Below are 18,753 nucleotides of genomic sequence, written 5' to 3' on the forward strand. Positions count from 1 at the left end.
AGGAATAACACTCCCTAACCTCAGACTGTGCTACAAAGCTGCAGTGATCACATGTATTTTTCAAATCCAACTTTCTTCCCTCCATGCCATTTCACTTCAAATATTTGTTGATTACTCCTTGATTTCAGTTAATAGAAATTTCAGGGATGACGGAAATGGCTTCTCCCTGCTAGCCACAGGTAGTTGGACACGTGGATAGTGGCTGGTGCCCCTGAGACCCTGAAGTCCTAGTTTTCTGTAATCTTGATTAGTTTAAGTATGAATGTCAGGGTCACTTGGCTGGGTGCTGCTGGATAGGAGAGCAGGGGTTTACAGAACAGTGGGGGATTTCTCAGCTATTTGAAGACTTAGCTCTTCTCATTCTGTGAGGTCTGGGTAGGGGTCTTGCCAGGAAAAGGGCTCAGCAAGCAGATTATTGCCGTGCACTGTTGAACCCTTTGCTCCTCAGGTGCAGATAAAACCTGTTTAAAACTTGAGCCGGTCTCTGCGGAGGGGCCTCTGGCATGTTGGGCAAACGGTGGGCCGGACAGTCATCTCTCAGCAGATTAGCAGAAAGAGTATCTACGGCTGGGCGCCATTGTTGGAAGAGTGGTGCACCCTTTGTGCAAGTACAAGGGAAATTTGTGTTATGACAGTGGCTGACAAACTGTTTAATGAAAGCTGCAGTTGGCAGTAACTAAATTCCCTAAGGTTTCTTTCCTCTGCGCTTTGGTCCTGAAAGGTGCAGAAGTGCTTTTGACAGCATCTGTCCTGCTGATAGATGGATTGTTTTGACAGGAGAATCTGAAACCTTCAACCAATAACACACTCAGATGTCGGGCCTAGTAAGGCTGACCATGTTTGCTGAAATAAGTGAGATGCCTTAGACCTGTGTGCCTGTCAGCTGCCACCTGAGAAAAAAAGGTCTCCTAGGTAAAAGTTTTTCACTAATTAACTCTTAAATTGTTATTCAGACCCTTCTCTGCACAGTTCTTGGACCAAAGTATATGGATATCTTTCATCTTGGAGAAATGAACGTTGTCAGGAAGTGTGGCAGTCAAAGAGTTTAAAAAAAAAATCTTTATATGTTATACCGGGTGTGGGTGGGGGATGACCATGTACACAGCAGCATGATTCACAATAACCGAAAGATGGAACCAACCCTAATATCTATCAGCTTTTATAGGGAGAAACAAAATACAGAAGATACACACACACACAGGTGAATAATGGAATACTATTCAGCCACAAAAAGGAGCAGGAACGCATGACACGTGTCACAGTATGGGTGCACCTTGAGGACACTGTGCTGAGTGAAATCAGCCAGACACTAAAGGTACTGATGGCTCCACTCGTGTGAAGTACCTCTCAAGTCCAAGTCACACAGACAGCATGTAGAGTGAAGGGAGGTAGCCAGGCCCTGGAGGGAGGGGAGAATGGGAAGTCAGTGTTTAATGGGTGATGAGTTTCAGTTGGAAAAGATGTACAAGTGCTAGGGAGGGAGGGATGGTAGTGATGGTTATATAACAGTGAGAATGTACTTAATGTCCCTGAACTGTACACGAAACGTGGTCAAGATGGTACTCTATAGGTTATGTGTATTTTACCACAATAGGAAAATATTTATACTGAGAGTGTCTCTCCCAGCGATGAGCAAACAAGAAAAATGTCTGCGGATTTTACTTCAGATTGTGCTTGTCAGGGAGAAGAAAGTAAATATTTTCCCTGTTTTTTGATAGAGCAGTTGGTAATCACATAAAAATTCAGAGCTCGAGCTTCTCTTGGAAATGAAGGAGACTTGGTCTTCACCCGCCCTTGTTTTAGGAACCAGGTACAAATGGCCCTTTAGGTGGCAGGCAAGTGAGTGGACACGGCTGTGTCAGCCTCATTCCCCGCTTTGTACCAGGATTTATTTTTCAGACTTAAAAGCTCTTTGTCCCAAAGCAGTGTCATTCCAAGGGACCTGAGCCTCAGCTCCTGTATTCTCTTTGTGTTGGTGAAAGGTGCTGAGAGCAGAATTACTCTTAGAGGCAGTCTGGGTTGGCGATACGTGGCTTTTCCAGTTGATCGAGAATCAAAAAATCGCTTCATCCAGGCAGACCAAGTGAACGCTTAGATTTCCACTTACAAGTCTCTTGAACTTATTGCTACTTCCTGGAATCTCCGTGTTAAGTACTGATACTGTCTGGCTTCTTGATAAAAGTAGCTTATGGAATCCCCCTTTATCAAGTTGCCTTATCTAAAAAGCAGAATTTGTACAAGGTTTTTTTGTTTTTTTTTTTACTTTATTTTATATTGGGGTATAGTTGATTAACAATGTTGTGTTAGTTGCAGGTAGGTGTACAGCAGAATAATTCATATGTTACAGTTATGCATATACATATATGTATTCTTTTTCAAATTCTTTTACTAGTTAAGTTACTACAGAGTATTGAGTAGAGTTCCCTATGTTATACAGTAGGTCCTTGTTGGCCATCTGTTTTAAATATAACACTAGATACAGCGTTTTTGAAATGTAAATAAATTGTATGTGCTCCTTAAGGGGAAAAAATAGAGACCAAGGAGAGTTGTGATTTTAAATGTCTTTATTCTAAGCCTGAGTTCCTAAAGGATCTGGACTTTTCTGGCTCAGGGATTGAGGGAAGTGATTTCCTTTCAGATTGTTCAGAACAGAGCCACCAGGCCTAGCTTGGGCCCTAGATCCTGTGAACCCCAGCTCCTGCCCTGGCCGCAAGTTATTCATTTTGAAACTAGATCAGAGGTTGAAAAATGGTGATCCTCTGCTTAAATGTGTTCTGCAGATTTATGTTTGCAGAGATGTGGTCCACACGCACCGCCAGCTTTTTACATATACATTTAAAGAATTGAAAAGACTGCACATAAAATTTCAGAGCTCAGGCTTCTTGAAAATGAAGGAGACTGGTGTGCACCACCCTTCTTTTGGGAAACAGGTACAAATGGCCTCTTTAGGTGGCAGGCAGGTTGAGTGGGCACTGCTGTGTCAGCCTCATTCCACACCTGGCAGGTGACCGCCTGCGTCCCTTGTTTACCCTTCCAGCTCTTGGCTTTGTGGTTTCTGAGTCTTTCTCTCAAGCCTGCTCCAGCTTAGCAACTCCCCATTACCTGAGATGATATGAATGTCACAGTCATTATCAACTCACACTACCTGTAGAACCAGAAACAAGATTTCTGCCCCACATTGTCATGATAATATGCTCATCATAGGAGAAACTTTTAGTCCACTCAGTCCTTTCTGTGACAGGAAAGAACTCTCTCCATTTGTGGATTTTCTGTTCCAAGTCTAACCTGTTGATTTCCATGTAAGTATCTCATTGTAAATATTCCCAAGAACAGACAAGCTCACACTTGACTTCGATAGGTGGTTTAAAAATTACCACCTTCAATTTTTATGGTAACATAATCCCTGGACAAATTGCTTTTAATTCAGGCTGTGCCCCGAACACAGATGTACCATTAATTTCAAGGGTGGTTTGACTTTTATTTAGATAAATGTCTTGAGTTGACAGTGAAATGGCTCTCAGCTCTGGCTTAGTATTGATTGGAATGTCTCTGGAGGAAGCTTAAAAGAAAGTTGCCACTTAATGTGATACTGGGCCCCTTAAGAGACTTTGAACTCTTGATTCCTAGTACTTGTTAATTGGCAGTAATGGCAATGGAATTAATAGCTGAGATGAAAAATGTAGCCAGCTCCTTTGGCACACACAGGATTGGATGTATTTTGGTTGCAGAGAGTGAGGCACAGTGAGGGCCCGTGTGGACCACATCTGTGTGGGTTCTGTTCCTGAAAGATCAAGCTGGTCTGGGTTGAGGGTGTGCTCTGGGAAGCTCAGCAGATCAAACATTGTCCCGCTTGGTCCTTGTCTCCCTCTGAGAATGGGGTCACAGATGGGCTGAAGGGGAGAGGGATGTAATTCTGAGTCATGTGATAGACGCTGTCATCTTGAGAACGCTGCTGGCATGTGAGGCTTTGGTTCACACCAACGTGATTTCCTATGACAGTGCTCCTCTCTCTGGCATGATTATCACTTGAAATATTTGTTCATCGATGGTAGGAATGCCATGTTCATATAAACCTTATGATTAAGATCTTACATTGCTCATTTATTAAATAGTCCTTTCAACTTTAACTATACATGCAAGCGAGTTTTGATCCTGAAGTTTTTGTTTAGACCAAAGTCTCTCAACCTCTGAATGTTACTATTAGCAGTGAAGGCTGGATCTGTCCTTAAGGGCTATCCTGTCCTTTAGAGGCTGTTTAGCAGCATCCTTGTCCTCTCCCCACCAGATGCTAGTAGGATCCTCCCCTCCCCTTCCCTTCAGTCGTGACAACCAGAAATGTCTATAGACTTTGCCAAATGTCATCCATGGTTGGGGACCACTGATTTTTAGTCAGTGAAGGATCAGACTCCCTTTACTGTTTCTTAATAGTGTTTGATGCCTTAGTAAAACAGTAATTTTTCAAAATGCCATTTGATAGGATGCCAGGCATTTGGACCAGCATGGTGGTCACAGAATCCCTCTGTCCATGGAATTCTCCAGGCAAGAATACTGCCGTGGGTTGCCATTTCCTTCTCCAAGGATCTTCCCGACACAGGGATTGAACCCTGGTCTCCTGCATTGCAGGCAGATTCTTTACTGTCTGAGCCACCAGGGTTACTTAAAATAGTACATGGGATGTGGGCAGTTATGAGTAAGAGGGATTATTTCTCCTGGGGAGGGATGGGTAGATGATTCCTAAATTTGGGAGTATTGACTGAATTTTTTCTTTGTTTTTTGCTCTCCTTTTTCCAGAAACCTGAGTTACAACAAACTTTCTGAGATTGATCCTGCTGGTTTTGAGGACTTGCCGAATCTACAAGAAGTGTGAGTGCTTTTCCTCAAACTTTGGGGGGTTGGTGGGCAGGATGGCAAGCTCCTGGGGAAGACCCTGTCTTGGGGCAGCGCCACTCTTTCCCTGGATCAGCAGTCTGAACCTTGTTAGAGGGGACATCTGCTGGGCGCTGTTGGAGACAAAAGGTCCTGCCTACTTAGCACTCCTTTGCTGAAGCCCCTCTCTTCTTCCTGGGCAGTCAGTGGTGGGTGTGTCCAGCAGGTGTGAATTTATTGGAAATCACATGCCCACGGGGGCTGTACAGGCTTGTGGAAAGCCTTGGGGGCCCAGGGGGCTAACACACCTGGCTGGTACTTCCCCCAGTCCCCAGGGCCCTAGAGCAGCCTGCTTTGCTGGGGCAAATCAGCCGGCCCACCCCTTCTCTTTCCCAGGAATGCAAGGTACAGAGAAATGGATAATAAGGCTGATTTTTCTCTCCCGATCTCCAAACAGAACTAGACATTACTGTCTTTCGAACGCCAGGTTTGCTGTCTCTTGTAATGTCCTTTAAGTCAGGCCTCAGTCTTTTCTTCCTCTTTTTAACGTGAGGAATTCTGCTTTTAACGTGAATGTTAGAGTTATTCAGGATTTTAGTTCTATAGGGACTTCAAAGAAAAGTCATGCATACCCATTGCAGAAAATTTGGCAACTGTAGAAATATGTAAAACAAATTAAAATCACCAGTATTATCACCCAAGGCTAAACATTGTGGACACTTAGTGAAAAATATATACTTCTACACAAAATTTTGGAATCAAACTATATTTATACCATGGTTTTACATCTGTTTCTTACTTCTCCTTACATTTGTGAATACTTTGTCATGTAAATTAAAAGATTTTTACTATCCCATTTCAATTTTTATGTAAAGCTACTTATGCATGGATATTTCATAAATCATTCACCCATTTGCTCCTGTTGTTACTCTATTTTTAGTAGACATTAAGTGCTTTATATATTTTACTTGTTACATGTAACTGATAAAAAAAAATCCTTGTTTATTATTTTTTGATCCTATTGTTGAGGGTTTATCTAAAGGAAATTTAATCAGATGATGCAATTTGTTAAATACTTGTGTTCTCTACCACCATCTCCAGATTCTCCAAAATGCTGTTTATGATTTCCAGGTCTGTTTAAAGAAGGTTCCAACTTCCCAAGTTAAAGGAAGATGAGAGTTGGAAGGGACGCTTGGAAATACTTTGTCCAGGGCCCTTATTTTTCCATAGGGTCACAGTGATTTGGACTAGTTTGGAAGTGGGTCATTATGCACGTTTACTTAGTAAAAGACCACAGACTGGGTGACTTAAATAATAGCAACTTATTCTCTCAGGGTTCTGGAGGCTGGAAGTTCAAGATCAAGGTCCTGGCAGGGTTGGTTTCCTCTGGGGCCTGTCTCCTTGACTTGCAGATGGCCACCTTCTTGGCCACCTCTTCCCATGGCCTTTCCTTTCCCTGGTGCCTCTTCTTTGTGTCCAAATGTCCTCCTGTCAAAAGGGCACCAATCATACTGGATTAGAACCCATCCATATGACCTCTTTAAAAACCCTTTCTCCACTTACGATCACAAGCTGAGGTATTGAGGGCTGGAACTTCAGCCTAAGAATTTCGTGGGGGTGTGACAGCCCACCACAGCCACCTGAAATGATAAACCCAGCCCATCAAGGAGCCGGTTTGGGCCATAACCCAGTCCTTTCCCTTGATCCAGGCTGTCTTTAACCACTTGTGGTTACTGTATTCAACTTCTGTATGCTGAGTCTCAGAGCTTAGTGGTTTCTTTTCGAATTGGACAAAACAAAAATCATGTTATTTCTTAGGGCATCATTCAGGCTTTCATTCACTATTTCCTCAAGTACCTCCTATGTGCCAGGCACTGCTCTGCTGCTGGGGGCACAGGACTGAATAAGGCAGACAGAGAGAGCGAGGGAAGGGTTAGGTAAGAGGCATTTGCCAGTGGTGCAGGATTGAAGGGGCTTCTAAAAAAAAATTAAGCATTCAAGATAAAGGACCTTAATGCAGTATTTGAAAAAAGAAAAATGAATGCCAAATAATAAAATAATACTAATCCATGATGAAAAAATACAGAAAGTTTAAGTAAAGTCTGAATCAGCTTAACTGATTATTTTTCCTTTTGCCCCAGGCTCCTGTCTGGCTTGACAGGGCTCTGTTGCTGATCATATCTTGGTTTGAAAACTTACATACTCTGCTCTGAATGAGTGTTGTTTTGCATTCACTTTCAAATTTTAAAAGTGCTACATTCAGATAGTCTTTACTCTGGCTTCGTAGTTTTCTTGGTAGCCCCCTGAATGCTGTTCCCATTTCCCACAATCCTGGCACCTCAGACAAGCCTCGCCTGTCACAGAACCACATTAAAAAAGGGAAAGACACGTGGGGAACAAGGAAGCCAGGAGACTCACTAGTCATACGTGTTTAGGGGGCCTAGAACAGGGTCAGGGGAGGATTTTCTCCTTTGATTTTAGAGAGGTAATAATGGAGCTGGAGTGCTCAGGGTGGTGACTGACAGGCAGATCAAGAAAATGTGAGTGGTGTGGACAGGATGAGCTGCAAATAGAAGACAAGGCCCTCACAGAAGGACCAGGACGAGGGCCACTGTGCCTGGTGTGCGTGAGGGCGGGGTGTGTGGCCAGGGCCTGGGACCCGGGGGGCCCTGGGGGTCATGTTATGTTGTGGATCCAATGTCATCAGCCCCGCCATAGATTGGGGGCACAGTTGATGCTCCCATGAGCCTTTGCTGTGTTCTCTCTAGCTCTCTCTTGCCATTTGTTTCTTCCCCCAACAGCCATCCAGTTTCAATTGGTTTGGTTCCCTTGACCTGCGGCTTTTAATCCCCCTTTTACTTGGTGCTTTTATGGAACTTAATCCCCACCCAGATCTAGAACGGAGAGCATCTGACTTGCACCTGTCCTTCACTGGGGATGCCGGTTAGTCTTAAAAATAAATTTCCCGAATCACAACAGCACAGCAATGACAGTAACACCACACTCAGCCTTAGAGGAAGACGGCTTCATTTCATCCTGACACCAGCTCTATGTGATTTAAATTCTTTTCTTTACAGTCATTTTCTCCACTTTACAGAGGAGGAAATGGAAGCTCAGAGAGATTAAATAAACCTGTTCAGTGTCACCTGGTTGGTAAAGCTGAGAAAAGTGTTAGTCACTCAATTGAGTGTAACTGTTTGCAACCCCACAGACTATATCACATCAGTCTCCTCTGTGTATGGAATTCTCCAGGCAAAAGTACTGGAGTGGGTTGCCATTCCCTTCTCCAGGGGATCTTCCCAAATGAGGGATGAAACCTGGGTCTCCCACATTGCAGGTGGATTCTTTACAATCTCAGCTCCAGGAAAGCTGAGAGTTGAACTCAAATCTGTTTGATTTCCAGTTCAGTTCAGTTCAGTCACTCAGTCGTGTTCACTGAAGTCCCGGAGTTCACCCAAACTCACATGCATTGAGTCGGTGATGCCATCCAGCCATCTCATCCTCTGTCGTCCCCCATTCCTCCTGCCCCCAATCCCTCCCAGCATCAGGGTCTTTTCCAGTGAGTCAGCTCTTCAAATGAGGTGGCCAAAGTATTGGAGTTTCAACTTCAGCATCAGTCCTTCCAATGAATACCCAGGACTGATCTCCTTTAGGATGGACCGGTTGGACCTCCTTGCAGTCCAAGGGACTCTCAAGAGTCTTCTCCAACACCACAGTTCAAAAGCATCAATTCTTCAGCGCTCAGCTTTCTTCACAGTCCAACTCTCACATCCATACATGACCACTGGAAAAACCATAGCCTTGACTAGATGGACCTTTGTTGGCAAAGTAATATCTCTGTTTTTAATATGCTATCTAGGTTGGTCATAACTTTCCTTCGAAGGAGTAAGTGTCTTTTAATTTCATGGCTGCAGTCACCATCTGCAGTGATTTTGGAGCCCAGAAAAATAAAGTCTGCCACTGTTTCCACTGTTTCCCCATCTATTTGCCATGAAGTGATGGGACCAGATGCCATGATCTTAGTTTTCTGAATGTTGGGAGAAGGCAATGGCACCCCACTCCAGTACTCTTGCCTGGAAAATCCCATGGGCGGAGGAGCCTGGTAGGCTGTAGTCCATGGGGTCTCGAAGAGTAGGACACGACTGAGCGACTTCACTTTCACTTTTCACTTTCATGCGTTGGATAAGGAGATGGCAACCCACTCCAGTGTTCTTGCCTGGAGAATCCCAGGGACAGGGGAGCCTGATGGGCTGCCGTCTGTGGGGTTGCACAGAGTCAGACACGACTGAAGCGACTTAGTAGCAGCAGCAGCAGCAGCAGCAGCAAGCCAACTTTTTCAGTCTCCTCTTTCACTTTCATCAAGAGGCTTTTTAGTTCCTCTTCACTTTCTGCGCTGTGTATTTAAGCCTGAAGCTGCACTGTCTTCACCCCCCACCCCCTCTTCTTAACCTGCACCCTTCCACCCAAGATTTTAAAAGGATGGAAAGTCCAGTGTTTCATCTCCTCTGTCACTCTTACTGCATTGGTCTTCTCTATTGAGGTACTTAGTATTTCCTCTGATTCCTCCAGACTCTTTGTCCAAACCCACATCACCTTGTCCAAGCCCACCTTCCCTTCTCCCTTCACATTCTGGCTTTTTTCCTTCTGAGCTCCTGTTGGATTTAGGGACAGGGTGAGATTTCTCGACCCCGTCGTCTACCCTCTCTCTACTGTGTGTGTCTTCTCCTCTTCCTCCAGCTAATGCACTCAGGAAAGTTGACTGTAGCTGGCTATTGTGCTAATAAAAAGCCCTCTGCTCCTTATGGTCATTTCTACATTTTCAGACAGTTGTGGAGCGGAGCCTGGGAACCAGGCTGCAATTGCATAGCTAGTAAATGAGGGAGTGAGGCCTGGAGTCCCTGGTCTCACTCCTATTGCAGACTCTCCGTGGCAGCACAGCCTTCCCGGGCGTGGGAGTTGTAAAGAGAGGGATCACTCCTTGTGAGTACAGTGTCGTGTACTGGGAGGATGTGAGTTTGGTAGTAGGCAAACCTGGCTTGGAGTCCTGCTTCTGCCCCTTACCGGGGCTGAGTACAAGGTACTTCCTTCTGTGCTGCCTCTGGAACATGGGCGTAGTGACATGTTATCCAGTTACAGATACAGTAACTATTCATTGGATCTGATTTCCAGAGCATTGTACGTGGGCAAGGCTCTATGCTGTGTGTTCAGTCTCTCAGTCATGTCCGACTCTGTGCAGCCCCGTGGACTGTAATCCGCCAGGCTCCTCTGTCCATGGAATTTTTCAGGCAAGAATACCGGAGTGGTTGCCATTTCCTCCTCCAGGGGATCTTCCTGACCCAAAGATTGAACCCACGTCTCCTGCATTGGCAGGCAGTTTCTTCACTACTAAGACACTTGGGAAGCCCAGGGGCACACTGTATATTATTTATCTTCTACTTTGAGAACCCCAGAGCTGCCCTCTACAACCCCCCCACCCCGCCACTGAGCTGGGTGGCTTGTTAAGATACAAATCCTTGGGGGCTGATAGGGTGAACCCTTTACCAGCATGACTACCCCTGGTCCCCAGTGTCATACTGTGGGATGGATGACACAAATTCCTCAGGGCCCAGAGCAGTGGAACTTGTCATTGATAAAGATCCAGTCCTTTCCTGAAGGGAATCCTAATACATCGTGCAGGCAGGAAGAGGCAGTGAGGAGCAATGGGTGGGGAGATGGAGAAGCATATTAAAGAAAAGAAAAAAAATCACAGTGGGCACACTGCTTCTAAATTAACTGGGTCTTCCAGGGGCTGTCAGTTCTCCTGAAACCTGCACAGCCAGCAGCCACCACTTGAGTCTGGAAACCTCAGCACGAGGGGAACCACAGGCTGGCAAAGCTGTGGTCGGTGGTTTAGCAGTGGTTTTATTTTGGAGGCCGGCAACCGCAGAGCATCGTGGGCCAGTTGGAGAGAGAAAGCGAGCCGGTTGGGGGCCCCCGGAGGACCTGAGGATGTTGGCGCAGCTGCCGCCAGACCACATGGTCGTCACTGCCCGCAGCGCTGAGGAAAGCCCACCAGGGAGAGCCTCCAGCCAGGAGTCCTGGACTGCGAGGCTCCTCTATTAATAAGAGGGGCTATTTATACCGTCCTCCTTCAGAACTGCGCTCGGATCGCGTTACTGCTGCCTGGTCCGGGAATGCCTAACGTGGGTGCTGCCGTGTGCTTTCCAGGGCCGTTGACCTAAAAGGTTCTGAAGGCGCCGAGAAAGGCTGAGCGTGCCTGCCTCTGGGTATTTATGGCTCGCCCTGTGGTGGCCCAGGCTTCTGCTGCCCCTGTGTGTGCGCGTGTGCAGTGTGTTTCAGGGGAGGGTTGAAATCATAAGGGGGTGTCACTTGAGGCACTGCTTTTTGGCTGTGAATCACCACCACCTGTTAAGCATTTACTATATATCTGGCTCTCTCCTGGGCTGTTAGATTTAGTGATTTCAGCCAGATCCTGCCAAAACTCTATGGAGTTGGGGCTTGTCCTTTGCACTTTTGGTGAAGAAAGCTAAGGCGCAGTGAGGTTCAGTGACCCACTGAAGGCCGTTTGATTGGTACGGGATTAGCTCAGGGTTAAATGGACCCGGGTCTGTCTGATTGAAACATTTGAACTGTATCATCTCCTCCTAATAATCCCTGCTCTGCTGTGCGGTAACTTGGTCTCAGTCTCGTCTTTTAACGTGAGGTGATGAATTAGTGCCTTGCTTCAAGGGCTGACATGTTATTCAGTGACACATGGCACGGAAAATCCTCCGCACAGAGCCTGGCACTCAGAGAAGTGTTTGCCTTTATTGTCGTTTCTAAGTGTTGACTTAGAGGAGCTGCATTCTGTGTCATGATACTGAAATACCTGTACCTGTCCAGCTGGTATGCAAACTGTAAGTCTTGCCAAAGTCAGTAACGTAGTCTGCCTTATTCTCGAGTAGCTGAAAGCACTGGTAATGGCTATTGATGAAGTGTTCCTAACTCCACAGTGGCTCCTACCTGATGACTTTCTCCCACTTCAGAAACAAAACGAACTGATGTGGCACCCCCAGTCCAACTTTGACCGATATTAATGGCAGCTCACTTTGTGTTTGGAAACAACCAGTGTCTAGAAAATTAGTGAATCAACTACGTCAGTTGTGGCTCATTCATATCATTCATCGTAGCAAAGGAGCACTTCACCTCTGGTTAAAAGATTTAGGGAGATCCCCAAGATCTATTACTAAGGGGAGACTGGCGCAGAATAGTCTGTGTAAGACACAGGCATCTGTGTGGAAGAAAACCGTGTGTTCATCTGCAGCAGCCTACAGCTGGAGCTTCCTCTTGGAGGCAAACCAGGGGGCGGGGCGGGGGCAGTGGTGGCTTTCAATATATATTCCTGGTGTTCTTTTTTTGAAACAATTTGGAATTTCACTGTGTACTTATATCAGCTATTCAGTAAGTAATTAGAGCCAAACCGTTTTTAAAAAACAGAAAGGGCTATAACTCAAAGTGATCCTGTGGGTTTGTTTTTCATTGTTTGTTGATGCCTGATTTGATTAAGGCAGTCAGTAATAAAAGTTCTCTGAAGCATCCTTTTTAACATTCTGCGTCTTGCATGATGTGAAAACTTCCTTTCACCAAGTCCAGTAAATGGAAGTTTCAGAGAGAGAATGCTGAGGGGGCCCGGAAGGCTGGGAAAGGCCAACATCCAGGTTCTGCCCCAAGAGTGGGATGGGGAATAGGGGGATGGGGAGGCGGTCTATGCAAAGCTCTCCCCCCATCCCACCCCATGCCTTTTTCACACCTTTCCCAGCTGCAGGGCTGGGCCATTGTTCACGGTCTGATGCTTCCAGAGCATTTCTTGGTCCTAAATCATCAGGAAAAGTTTCAGTTATAGAAGCCAGATATTTAAGAAGAATTTTTAGGGCCTTTGAATGGAAGCAGATTTGGAGGGAATGAGAAGGGGGGAAAGACTGCACAGCCCTAGATATTCAGAAGATTTCATCAAACACAGTCCTAAATTCTGACAGCATCCCTACACATGGAGACTGTGCCGAATGTCCCGAGGCCCTTCTTTGGCTGGCTCTGGAGGTGGTGCTGTTTTTGACCAGCCTCTATTTCAGGCTGGCAAGTTGGTCGTGTCTCAGCGGGAGTTGGGCCTTTGTTGCCTTCCGAGGGTAGTGTTCTGGTTTCAACAAGGGACAGAGCGAGCAGAGAGCCAGTGGTGGAGGAGCTGGTTGAGGTTTACTTGCCCTTCTTTTGAAATAGAAATGATCGAGAAGTAAGCTAGCCTTGCAGATCTTCTTCTCTGTGTTCCCTCTGACCTTTTCATAAATCCAGCAGCCCTGCTGATCAGAGCCTGCGATTTCTGCCTCATTTTGTTGACTCCGGGCTGCTGATCCAGACCTGAAATGCCCTGTGTACCTTCAGCGCTGTTGGCCGCACTTGCACGCTCTGCTTCCAGCATTTTGGTCACGATTTGAGATATGCTAACGATGCCCCCTTTGCTTGTTCAGTTATCATTCCTAGGAGTTGGGTGGAGCAGTTTGTTGTGTGTACAGCAGGGTGGCCCGAGACCAAACTCAATCAGCCAAAGTTCTCCTGCAGAGAAGTCCTTACTGACAACTGAAAGACAGCTACCATGTTACTATAAGGCTGTAAGCTTGCTGCCTGCTAGCCTTTTCAGCTGTGGCTCTCCCGTGGCTGGCACTTGTACTTTGTTCACCTCTTGTCCAGGCCTCTCTCTCCCTCTCTCTCTGTCACCTTAGGATGGTGACTTACACTTAGAGACCTCACCTGTGAGGTAGAGAACAGTACTAGCGCCTGGTTCTGAACCCAGAGTCTGACAATGCAGTTACATAATGCTGTAGAGTTGCTGCTGCAGCTATAAATAAATGGAAGTAATGGTTAAGAACCTAGACTTCGGGGCTTGACCCCCAGGGCCACTGCCTTTTACTGCTGGTGACCTCAGTTAAATTACTTAACATCTTAGTGATTCAGTTTCCTCATTGATACAATGGAAATGTTAATGGGGCCTGCCTAGTAGGGCTCTAAGGACAGATTAATATATTGAAAAGCCTTCAAGAGTCAGGCCTGGCATATAATAAGCCCTCAGTAAGTTAGCTGCTGTTATTATTATTATGACACCCCCCCGCCAAGCATCTGCGTTTTAGAATAAATCTCTAAGAAATGAAGAGTTTGTAAGCAAGCTGCCTTCTTGGCAACAAGCCCTTGACCTTAGCTTTCCTTGCCCTGGTAAGATCTGAGGATCTCATCGAGGAATATGTACATTTATGGTACTGTGAAAATTTATTAGTAGAGATTCCGACAGATGGTGAGTTTTCAGCATCCTTGCACCAAGATGGGAAACGGATCACAGCAGGGGTGGACAGATAAAAGGTGAAGCAGAAGCAGTCTGCTTTAGGGGCAGTCAGATAAGAGACTGTTAAAGTAATTAATCGTCTACTTCAGCACACAAACAAGGGCCCTTTAAGTGGAGAAAGGCTTTGCCACGTGGTACAGATCTGCTTTCTCTCCGCCAGATGCTTCAGTCATGAAGCTGTTGAAATAGACATTTTGTGTCCCTCAGCCCAGTAATTGCCAGGCTTCATCTCTAACCAGCTTTGGCACTGAAGAAAGCGAATGGGATAATTCAAGGCCTTTTCCTCCCCCTCCCCATTCATTCTATAAAAGATGGCAGACAACCAGATTATTCTATTCAAGCAAATACTCGCTGTAAACTTGTATGAATACAGCTGTCATTTCAGTGGCCTTGTCCTCAAACCGTAACTGGGTGCTCTGTGTAAGACATATTGGGTAAAAAAACAAGAATAAGATAAACCAGCATTATCCTTGATTCTCAGATACCATTTCTTTCCAGCCCATCCCCCGTCAAAAAGCCTGATCACTGTGCTTTGGCTACCCTAAGGATTTCAGGGCTCACTTTGCAAATCTGATTTTGAAGTCTCTTCCCCAATTTGGAAATACACATCCATGTAAGGAAGCTGGATTCCAGAGCCTCTGGGGATGGCCCAGGCGAGCTGTGTTCTGACTTTTGGGCTTCCCCTTCCATTAAGAGTTGAGAATTATGGAAGTACAGATATAGAATATTCAAGTGGGAAGGGAGCTTGGGGAGCATCTCTGGTTCTGCAGAAGATTTTCAGATTGTCTGCGTGAAAAAGTATGTGTGTATATGGATATATTCCTGGAAGACACGTCTGGAGGCTTCATCAGAGTTCAGAGAAGCTGGAATTGCAAGTAGATAAGAACCTCCAAGAACTAGTCATTGGTTCATGTGTCTCCAGCACCAGGAACCCCCCACAGGAGGGCATGAATCTGTGGCACTGGGTGCAACCGCGTGGCCCTTTGGTGAGGGCAGAGCCGTGTCATGGACATGCATAAAGCAACTGGGGGAGGAGGACCATCCCAGTTGGAGTGGGCTCTGATCCTTCAGCCCCCAAGGAGCGCTCTCAGTGATGGTCTTGGGGAGCTGCTGTTTGATTTCGTGCATCTCCACCTGTGTTCACAGTCCCTTGTCTATTAGTCTTGATTTCTGAGCTAGAGTGGAGGCTCCTAGAGGACAGGGGACGTGTTCTGGGTGTGTTTATTCCTAAACTATGAGTGTGGTACGTAGTGTTTATGACCTGGCATAACTTCTTTCCTATTAAAAACTTGCGTTTAGATTCTCGTATTCAGCGTTACAGCATAGCAGTTTGCCCATGGCCATTTTTTTACGACGTCCTTGTATATCTGTAATTTCATACAACTAATTTTAATGATTTAACTTATTCATTTCTTCTTGTTGTCATTACAGGTACCTCAATAACAATGAGTTGACAGCCATACCATCCCTGGGCAGTGCCTCATCTCATATAGTCTCTCTCTTTCTGTAAGTGGTACCATTTGGGAGATCCTGGGCTGTGTGGGGAGGCCGTGGTATCGTGTTGCTGACATTGGGTATCAGGGAAACTCGTATTCCTGGGCTCACTGGAAAAAATGGTCTTACTCCATGTACCTCTAGTGATCATGACAAATGTGTTGCTTGCTGTTTCGGGGTGTGTAGAATTAAAAACTGGAAGTTTTGCCTCATCTCTAGCTTGGCAGGAAATTATCTTTTTAATACCCGGGGGTATTAAATTTCTTGTTCCTAATGGATAAGCTGGCAGTTTGAGTGCCTAAACTGAACTTAAAGAACACTGTATCAGTGATGAGACAGCAGGCTCATCTTTGTAGCAGTAACTTTGATAATGTGACTCAGCTCACTTTCAGGGCTTAAAAAAAAAAAAAAAAAATCAGGCTTCTGAGATTAGCATAAAAGTAAGGATTTCTTTGTCATGGTCAAGTGTAACACAGCATAAAACCTGTCGACTATTATAGACAACGCAGTGGAAATGAGAAAGGGAATAAAGGGACCTCAGTGAGGAAGAAAGGGAGATGCCCTGGGTATGTCATTGTTGGGGCCGAGAAGCACCCTGTGGGGGCGTTAAGTACTATCAGTTACCCCACTTCTCCAGCAGTCAGACGGAGGTGCTCACTTGTTTGAAACTCACCCAGAGGTCTTTCCAGATACACCAGTCACAAGTCCAGCTATTTTCTAGACCAGCTTTTATTGGCAGCTTCCCCAGCAGAGCACCTCCCTCTTCACGCCAAATTTCCTGTTTCCACTCCAGGCCTGCCAATTTTTATTTGATGGTGATTTTGCTGGTGTTATAACTTGTCCAATCACCTGGAGGTATCTTTTCTGACACTGACCCGAGCAGAGTGACTTGGGAAGAAGGCTTCATCTGTCCGATAACTAGTGCGTCTTACAGGTCTCCAGGTTTTCCTGGCTGCAGGGCCTGTGTTCAGAAGATGGCCCAGCCTTGGGAAATACAGTCTTGGTTTTAACCCTTTTCCAGGTGTTGTGGGGTTGGGGAGCAGGGGCTTAGAATTGTGACCCAGCCCTGTGTCCTGAACAGACGGCTTCATCTCTCTGAACCTCATTTTCCTCATCTACAGGATGTGTTCCTGTTCCCCTTGTGTGTTTTTGTTTTTTTTTTTTTCCCCCTTGTGTTTGTACACGTAGGGGCAGTGAGTCCAAAGTTCGAGGGGAGCATGAGGTGCGGGAAACTCCTAATGTCTTGCACAAGCCAGAATAGGTGTTTGACGGGTGGCAGCGGCTGCTGGCTGGTGGCTAGTTGTCACCTGGCCCCTTGGGCCTTGGCGTGATCTCACCTATAGGACCACAGGGTCTGCGAGTCACTTCTTATACCTGTGGAGTGCTGGAATGATGCATATAGCTCTTTGTCCCAAGATGATCAGTCAGGGATCTAATTTTCTTGTTGCAGCTGTTTGGCCCATGGTGTTCTAGCATCTGGAAGGTGTTTCATTGCTGGTTAAATGAGTTATCCGTACCTGAGGCTAGTTAAGGACATGTCAATCCCTGGTATGTTTATAGAGCAGCACACGGGAAGATGCTTCTAATGCCTTGCTATTTAAAGGACTGTTCCTGGCCCAGCAGTGTGCTGTCAGTACTGAGCTCATTAGAAATGCAGACTCCCAGGCCTCATCCCAGTCCTGCTGGTCAGAAGCCATTTTCACCGGCCCCCCTGGCCATTGGCCCATTCATTCAAGGTTGAGAAGCACGGCTTCCCCACCCCTTGTTCTTCACTTGGTTGGGAAGCCCAGGCCACAGAGATCATCTTTATGTTACCAGACAGGAAACTGAGGCTGCCTGAGCTCCTGTAAGTTGCGCAATAGAGCGGTGAACAGAGACTGAACACGCATGCCCATGCATGGCTCCTTTCTCCCCCACATGGGGGCAGGAGTGTGGCAGGTGACTGTGACGCGCCCCGTGCCAGGACGGGCAGGGCCCCCCGTTTGCCCTGAGGCCTGTGGTGCTGTGAATCACTCCTTGCTCTGCTGACTAAAAATACATTTCTGTTCCTTGGCCCAGGTGTCTGAAGCAGGGGGGCTGGTTGGCCTTGTTCCTGCTATTCCATTAGACAGTGTTAAAATATGTAAAGTAGGAAGGAAAAAGAAAAAAAGGCTCCCTCCCAATTCTGATTCAGTTTGGAAAATGCAGGTTTATATTGGCAGATACTCCCTTTGGCCTGAAGCTGAGCTCCATGTAACTTGGTCAGTGAATTCTCTGAAATGACAGATGCTGAATGGTCTTTACCTTCCTTCTGTCTAAAGGGCCTGTGTTCCCCGATCTTAGACTCGTGGATTTACTGCCTGAGAGTCAGGCTAGCAGCATGACATCACAGTAGCAGAATTATAGATAAATTTGCTGTCTTCCTTCATGCATTCCTGTATTTCCTAAGTGAGTTGAGCAAAGAGCAGGGGAGAGCGGACAGCAGATGCATGTGACATTCTCATCCTGACTTCTAAGGGAAAACACCTTGCATCTCCATCCATCCATCCATCCACCCATCCACTGTTGATAATTCCAACAGTTCAGGCTGGGTTTTTTTTTTTTTTTTTTTAAGGTTTATTTTTTTTATTTATTTACGGCTGTGCTGGGTCTTCTTGGTCGCTGCCGAGTCTTTTCTTCCGTTGCACTAATCGAGGACTACGCTCTAGTTGCGGTGCACGGGCTTCTCACTGGGGGCTTCTCTCGCTGTGGAGCGCGGGCTCTAGGGCGCGCGTGCTTCCATAGCTGTGCTGGGTCTTGGTCGCTGCCGAGTCTTTTCTCCCGTTGCACTAATCGAGGACTACGCTCTAGTTGCGGTGCACGGGCTTCTCACTGGGGGCTTCTCTCGCTGTGGAGCGCGGGCTCTAGGGCGTGCGTGCTTCCATAGCTGTGCTGGGTCTTGGTCGCTGCCGAGTCTTTTCTCCCGTTGCACTAATCGAGGACTACGCTCTAGTTGCGGTGCACGGGCTTCTCACTGGGGGCTTCTCTCGCTGTGGAGCGCGGGCTCT

General features: G+C 46.3%; 1 protein-coding gene across 3 annotated transcripts in view; it reads left to right on the plus strand.

The window, feature by feature from the left end:
* LRIG1 (leucine rich repeats and immunoglobulin like domains 1) overlaps nt 1–18,753 on the plus strand; it is a 115,399-nt gene that overhangs the window by 34,533 nt on the left and 62,113 nt on the right. For 2 of the 3 annotated variants that reach the window (XM_086366922.1, XM_086366924.1), the window contains exons 2-3: nt 4,792–4,863; nt 15,665–15,739. In XM_086366922.1, the coding sequence (XP_086223048.1) occupies nt 4,792–4,863; nt 15,665–15,739 (147 nt within the window). The remainder of the gene's footprint in view (nt 1–4,791; nt 4,864–15,664; nt 15,740–18,753) is intronic. The other variant, XM_086366923.1, reaches the window with a different exon arrangement.

Source organism: Bos grunniens, chromosome 22, assembly GCF_055505025.1.
Source record: "Bos grunniens cultivar Pamir isolate PY7600 chromosome 22, Bosgru_T2T1.0, whole genome shotgun sequence".
NCBI lineage: Eukaryota > Metazoa > Chordata > Mammalia > Artiodactyla > Bovidae > Bos > Bos grunniens.